The 7,559-nt window shown below is 37.4% G+C and overlaps 1 protein-coding gene across 1 annotated transcript; it reads right to left on the bottom strand.

Annotated features, from left to right (window-relative positions):
* Positions 1-466: 466 nt before the first annotated feature.
* LOC145770139 (G-protein coupled receptor GRL101-like) lies at positions 467-5,988 on the bottom strand. The gene is made up of 3 exons (XM_082581753.1): positions 5,132-5,988; positions 1,978-2,111; positions 467-774 (listed from the first exon to the last, which is right to left on the bottom strand). The coding sequence occupies exons 1-3, from the start codon at positions 5,986-5,988 to the stop codon at positions 467-469; spliced, it is 1,299 nt and encodes a 432-aa protein (XP_082437879.1).
* Positions 5,989-7,559: the final 1,571 nt, after the last annotated feature.

The following is a 7,559-nucleotide window of genomic DNA, read 5'->3' as shown; positions in this document are numbered from 1 at the left end:
CTAACCACATTTAACGCAATCAGTCTAGCACATTACAAGGAATCTGATTGTGATTTTAACCGTCTTAGACCTTAAATAATCCTTTGCATCCGAGAGATGTCCAACAATTGTTCTCTCAACCCACGCATGTTGTTAAGAACCAGATTTTTTCTTTGTCTTGTTACTCGAGCTCGGGTTACAAATTTTAGCCTGACACGCACAAAATCTTAGGCTTATGATAAGCTTACATACATATCATTTTTAAATGTCATAAATTACTCATAGTTATTCACGAACTCGATTAATAATCGTCCTGGAGTCACCCCTGATATCGCAACAATGAATAGTGAATAAAAACAGAACAAGCAATATTTGTACATGCGTTGAAAGCTTTAAATTGTCCGTGCATCATAACATGTTATTTGTTACGCATTGTTTGTCAATATATTGTAAGTAAACAAAGTCTTTACTATTGCCAATTTATTGCTCATGAACTTTGTCTTTGCTGCATTTGGATGCGAATCACTGACGGAATCTCCTTTATCTTTCTTCCTAGAAACGACGAGTATATCCACGGGTTCACTGCGCTGTTGATTGGGATGAGAAAGATGGCGGTTATCAGGTAAACAAAGTCTGGTATTTTATATCCATCAAACGACAGGAAGGACATAATGCAAATAGGAATCCAACAAAAGAAGTCGGTGATTATAATTCGCATGATTGTTCCCGATAAGTCTTTGCTTCTTTTGGCTTGTGCTTGACTGACGGTGTTGACATTGCCTTGTCTACCTGCAGCTATAATGATAATAATTCACAGAAGTGAAATATAATAGCTACTTCGTACATGAATGTAGGTTAGTCTAAACAGCAAGTAAACAAACCAAGCAAAAGAAAGGCATGCAACACAGCCTCTAGCTTGCCTATTGGTAGGAAGATTGCTTGTAAAATTAAGCCACTACTAAATAACCTAACTATAATCAGTGATAATGCAAGTAGGCCAGGGTTCGATTCCAGGTCGAGTCATACTAAAAATCTTAAAAACAGTACGCCTAGCGATTATGAGCAAAATAGTTGGAACGCCTGGTCAATCTAATCAAAAAATAAGGAGCCCGAAGTGTAGATACTCAACTCATGTTCAGCAAACATTACGAAAACTAAACTGGTTTTATTCACAGCGCTATTGAATAAAAGCAATCCCTGGTGCCGCTAAGTTTTAAATTAACGACATCATAGAGATAATCAACAAACTACTGTATTATGAGAAAAGACGTTAAATTATCATTTCAAAACGTAAAACAACGTTTGCATCAATGTAGTATCTACATTTTGGACTTTATTTTTTGTGTATATGTGGCGATTGGGTTCTTTTTTATATAAAGCAATGTGAACAAGTTGGGTGACATGGAAGGTACATCGCATGGCGATCTATATACACCGGCCTTGACAGCGAGCGAACTGGTGGCCTGACTGCAGGCCGATGTAATTTCGATTTTGAACTAAGCTAAATTTACTTTATATTCCTTTAAAATGATAGTTTTGAGAATCTAAATTGCTCAAGTGTAATCACTGAATTTCAAATCTCTGCAAAACTCCTAAATTTCGTTTAAAAAATGACAAATTTTCCCAAGTACGAGTGTTGCCAGACGCTTTTTCGGATTTCCAACACAAGTGCCAAATCTATTCCGTTATGTAAATGGCAACAATAGCACAAAAGCAACTTAAAATCACACAAAATATACGCAAAATTATAGTTATCAACTTATACTCAAACTATCCACTTATACCAACAATTTTGGCTATCAACAGATTGGCGTTCAGTCAAGTTATAAGCTGCATTTGTCATGGCCTGTGTATAGAGGTTACCATAGCACATCGCAAATGAGATCCAAATGGAAAAAGAGACACTTCGCAGACAACTCTAGCAGTTGTAGGTTAGAAAGACATGAAATAAACCTTCATTAAACAATACCTTTACTGTTTATTAGAAGAACACATTACCTTGTTTATTTTTGTAACTTGCAGAATAGTAAAGTATCATATAAACAATGAACATGTAGACGAATGCTGCAAAATTCATCATTAAAACCCCAAACGAGTACATGAATGCAGGTTCGTTTGAAGCTCCATAATATCTGGTAAATAAAAAAATAGCGATAAGCATGGCCATGGCCACCTGGAGATGCGGCCTGGTTTGTCACACTTTGCAGATTTTGATTACAGCTACTGCTAGTGCTAAACTGACATTTTTTGAGGTGTTTTTACTTTTTGCGGTTTCCTAATGACAAAAAACTTTTTTGTTGCCTTGGGAAAGCAGTAGCAAATGAGACAAAGAAAGTTGAAAAACGCAAAATCCGACTGTTATTGAAAATTAACAGTCTGACTAAAATCTACAAAGTCAAATTTTCTTTGTTTTTCAACATGTGAGGATAATAAAACCTATTGTGTCATCTGGGAAAAAGAATAAAGAAAGCGTAAAAAGCTAATTTTTAGACAAATTTATTTAAACGTTCGCGCAAAGTTAGAAAAACCTGGAAATTTCTGCAAAATGTGACACATCAGGCCGTATCTTTAGGTGGCCATGGCATGGCTTAAAAAACATATCAGAGGCACTCTATTTCAGTGGTTGTTCATGTGATATCATCTCATCACACCAGATAGAACGAACAAGCTTAGATGAAAAATTAGGTTTTAAAACACAAGTGTCCTCTAAAGATTGAAAAAGTCTCTCAAAGCTTCCTATCCCACAATGGTTGGTTGGTTTTGAATCTTTATCCTCGGACTGACAAAGCCTTAATAGGTTTTTCCTGGTTCCATAAAGAAAAGACGTTCTTGTTAGTTGGTAGGCTACAGAAGAACTTAAAGCACAAAGAAAAAATAAAGACGTGTTGTTGTCAGTTCCAGAAGCACAAAAGAAAATTAAAGACGTTTCTTCTCAGTTGGTACTGAAGAATTTCAAGCTAAAGATTAAAGACGTTTCTTTGTTGGTTCTAAAGAAAAACAACATTGACATTCATTGGCAAGAAAGAAGATTAAAGGCAATCGATCTGTGCTTGAAGATTCAAGTGGACGAATTCAAGCAAGTTTTGTGGAACGTTCAATAGCCTAGGTTGGAGTTCTCCAAAAGTGGCAGGACTTCATATGTATATACCCCTACAACTACGGTATTGTGCATATAAATTTTTTTTTTGCATTTTTACGGTATTTGTAGTTAAGTTTTTTATAACTACTGTAATATTTTGAGTGTTTGTGTAAGTTAATTTTTTAATTGTTAAATTTAGCCCCAACATTTAATATGTCTACACACGGTGTCGACAAGGACTCGACCACTGACGACTCGATTGGGTTTAAACCTGATGATGTTCTTTGCGGTCGGGCAGGCCATTCTTGGAAGGAACCCAATAATGATGAAGCTACGTTAGTTAGGGAGGCCCGGTATCTTAAAAGGGATATTTTGACTCAAATTGGAAAACTTTCTGTAGCCCTAGGTTCTTTGGGTGATAAGCGGAAATTGTTAATTTTTAGATCTAAGTTCTCTACTTTGGAAAAAGATTTACGACATTTCCATGCACTTTTGAATGCAGCTTTTAACTCCGCCGCCAGAGCTGAGGCCATAAGAGCTGAGGATGCCGTGAGAGCTGAGGCCGAAGCGAGAACTGCTGAGGCCGCCGCGAGAGCTGAGGCCATACGAGCTGAGGCTGCCGCGAGAGCTGAGGCCGAAACGAGAGCTGCTGAGTTCGCACTCAAAGACGCACAGTTGAGGGCTGAACAACGTAAAGAGGTAGCTTTAGCTGAATATCGATTGGAGGTGGGGTCCCGGCGTAGCTCTAAGAAGGGCTCTTCTAGGCATTCCAGAAGAGAACATCAATCGCGGTTAAATTTACATAACCTTTTCCAGAAGCCTGTTCAATCTGTAAGTGGACCAGTACAATCCACATGTTTTCCAGCTGTTTCAGGAGGTCTCAGGGCCGCTGCTAAGGCTCTTCCGAGGGATCTAGAGCCAAGGCCTGGAAATTTTAGCCGAACTCCTCCCCCAGAGAGTACAGGTCACTGGGCCGCCATCAGAAGTAACATGTGGCTCAAAAATAACTTGAAACAGTTTTTTTGCGGTGATTTTGTCTCATTCTCTGCAAGCGTCAAAACAAAGCAAAAGATTTTTAAAATGCCCCAGGTAAAACAACAAGAAACGCCAGTCAGACGCCAATTAGGATTTAATTGAAACGTGGACGACGTCCACGCGTAAGAGATTAATATTGAACACAAAAGAATTGTCCCATCACACCCAATTATAAGGTAATTAAGAAGCGATTTCTCAAGCCAAATTAAAAAATATGACCAACCATAATATTATTTGATTTTTCAAGTTACGCTGTTAAACAAATAGCAAAAAAAATTCTCTGCTGTGTTGTCAGACAAATTTTCTGCATCATGTGAAAATTTTATTGATCTATCTTGCGTAGTTTTTGTGTTACACGAGCTCAAAATGCTAGTGTCGAACCGACCCCTCCCCCCGTCCGCAGGTCAACTGGCCAAAAAACGTCACAGGAAATAGGGTTAAATCAAAATTGTGATAAGCAAATTAAAGCAATAAATTAAAGAAAATTGGGATAAGTTAAAACGAAGGTGACAAAGAGAAATAACGAGATGTATTTTTGTATAAGCCAAACAAGCTCGCAACAATTACAAAAATGTAACAATATGAATCGGTTATGGACTTCTATTGCGACAATGGCCAACATGAAATTGAATCTGTTGCAGCTTATTTTGAAATCGAAAACCAATCCCATTCGATACCCGAATACTATTATTTTCACAAAAGCTTAAAAAATGTGAAAATGTTCATTGAATCTTGATCAACATGACGTCAGGTCTCGTGCTTTGAGTTTTTTCCAGCAATTCCAGAGTTTTAGGATCATTGTTCCTTTTCATTTTATTTTTTTTCACGAACATACGATAGGCAAAATACTAAAGTACTTAAATTTACAAACCAACTAAAATATTTTTTTTAACCTTCAGTTAGTGTTTGCAAAATCAATCAATAATATGGACTTTTGCATCCAAGAAAACAAAATTTCAGATATATATTCGAGGTAAGAAATTTTTGTTTCAAACAACTTCAGCTGCACAGAAAAAGTGTTTAATGTAAGGCACTCACCTTGGCAAGCAAACTCCATCTGTGCTGTAATATCCAAGTGATCCAAATGTGGTTTGGGAAGACTCCTCACAATAATATGGAACAACTAAAGACTTGTTGAATATCTTACAAAAGCTTGAAATAGACAGAGATGTGACTTCTGCAATGACTTGTTTTTCACCGGGAAGCTTGTGCACTGCTTTAGTAAAGCTCTTAAGTTTACTGATGTTGAAAGATTGTCGTGTATAAGGTTGATCTATGACAATTCCAGTTGCCAGGTTGTTGGAGATTGAGGGGAAAGTTGGAATGACAGCAAGAAGTATTGATAAGACCCATAAGCATGCGATTATGGAACTGAGACGCCTCCAACTCATGAACTTTGCTTTGAAAGGTTTCAAAACTACATACAATCTATAAGTTGACATCACAACCAACATGCAAACAGACATTTGACTGGAAAGTACTGCAAGGACACCAGCGAACACACATTGATTGCTGAGTAACCAATTTTGCCTCTCCTGACAATAAAATCCAGAGAACTCAAGTGATTTTGAAGCAATAAATAAAAGATAGAAACCCATCAGGAAATCTGACACTGCTAAGTTTAGGAGCATGATGTTGAAACAGAGCCCAGCTGTACTTGAAGAAGCGTTTGCGTTTCGATTGGCTTCACCAATGTCCACAGATGTTTTGATGATTACGATCAAGTTTCCCATCACTGATAAAATCATTATGATCCACAAAGCAACATAAAAGACTTTGTTTCCAATCAACTCTGCTTGTGAAGAAATAATGGAGTTTGCAATAGGGCATTCGTCCGTGTAATCGTCACAATCAAAGAACCCATCAAACACTTTACGAGTTGGAATGAATGTCATGTCGTTGTCGCAATAAAAATGGGTCAAAAATGAACAATTCAACTCATCTGCCAAATTGTCGCAATCCTTCACGAAGTTGCATCTGCAAGCATTATGCGATGACGGAAAAGCAAATTTTAAATTGAATTGCATTTTATTACAGGGTGTTTAAACTTTTGTTTACATCAAAGTATTTTTAATTTTATTAAAAAGTAAAAAAAAATATGAGAAAATTATAATAATGTCTAAAACACTGCTGTGCCCATTGCTGTTGGTGTGTCTAAGCTTTTGCAAACAGATTGCAGCAGGCTCAATAAGTGAAGCTGGCGCAACTATCCAAACAAGTTTATTGTCTACAAGGGCACCTCTGAAGTCCATGTAGCTTACAGAAGGGACCACACTCTAGATGACTTAGAGCAGTATGGGCAGAGCAACTGCCTCGTACTGCATGGATATGATGACACCCCAAACAAGGGAAGTAATGTTAATTACTCTGATTGATTGATTTATTTCGTTGAAGGTAAATATAGTACAATAAATACAGCAATAAAAAAGGAATTCCCAGCAACGGGAATCTGCGAAGAGACCATGGGTCTTCGAGTCAAGCAGATACCCCAGATTCTAATAGAAGATCTAAAATTGCGATAACAGTTAGTTATGAAGTCTAAAAGATCACTACGAATAAGCGGCATAGGATAGAGAACACAATGAATAATTCAATAGCGAAAATTGAGACGAGGTGTTAGATGATGGTCTTGCACAGAGAAATATATTTAGTAGCCAAAGTAGCCTATCGGTAACATGAAGGTAGTACAAAATTAGTCGTGCTAATATTTGGCTAGTCGAGTGAATATTTGTGTTGCTTTTTAACCCTTATCAGCACATGCGTTGACATTTTGTCAACATCGACTTTTTTGTGTGAGATTGCTCTCGCCCCTTATGCACTACCTCTACAACATTCGGTGACGAAGGAGAACTTCTGAGTAGCTTACTGCTGTAGCGATTTCAAAACATTAAATTGTTTCAACAATGAGTTATTTGCGTTTTAACTTAATTGGCACATCTGTTGACAAAATGTCAACAATCAAAAACTATTGGGGTTTGAAATTTAAAGCCACTATGCTGTAGCTAGCTATTATCACAAAGTGATAACCGGCGACGTACAGGAAAGTTGCACGTGTATTTAGTGAATCGCTGACTAGGTTCTAGTCAGACTGGAGTTATACTGCCAGTTGGAGTTAGACTGCCAGTCTAAAAGGAATTCGACTGCCAGTTGATATAACTCAGAAGAAAAATTCTGCCTAAGCAGTTGTTGGAAACGTTTGCCTTAGCTCTAACTAGCTCTTACAAGATTTTACATGTGTATTAGCTCTTACATGAAATGCTAACTATTTGAAATTCAAAGGTTTTTTCGGTTAATTACAGTAAGGTGCAAATTAACAGACAGAGAAGATTTTCATTTCAAGTGGCCCTAAGACAACTGCAAATAACTTCTGATGATGTTGATACCGACTCTAATGCTGAGGCTAAAAGTAGTAGTGAATGTGAGTCCATCCCAGATGTTGATGAACTGCCTTTAGCAGAAGGTGAAC

Source organism: Aplidium turbinatum, chromosome 1 (assembly GCF_918807975.1).
Source record: "Aplidium turbinatum chromosome 1, kaAplTurb1.1, whole genome shotgun sequence".
NCBI classification, from domain to species: domain Eukaryota; kingdom Metazoa; phylum Chordata; class Ascidiacea; order Aplousobranchia; family Polyclinidae; genus Aplidium; species Aplidium turbinatum.
Note: the sequence above shows the minus strand (reverse complement) of the source record. Positions and strands in the feature narration are given on the sequence as shown.

Excerpts from the sequence above, each read along its gene's own strand:
- LOC145770139 (XM_082581753.1), bottom strand. The coding sequence starts at position 5,988 with ATGACATTCATTCCAACTCGTAAAGTGTTTGATGGGTTCTTTGATTGT. Across the intron at positions 2,112-5,131 it reads GATGGAGTTTGCTTGCCAAG|ATATTATGGAGCTTCAAACG; the intron begins GTGAGTGCCTTA and ends TTTATTTACCAG. Across the intron at positions 775-1,977 it reads AAGTTACAAAAATAAACAAG|CTGCAGGTAGACAAGGCAAT; the intron begins GTAATGTGTTCT and ends TTATCATTATAG.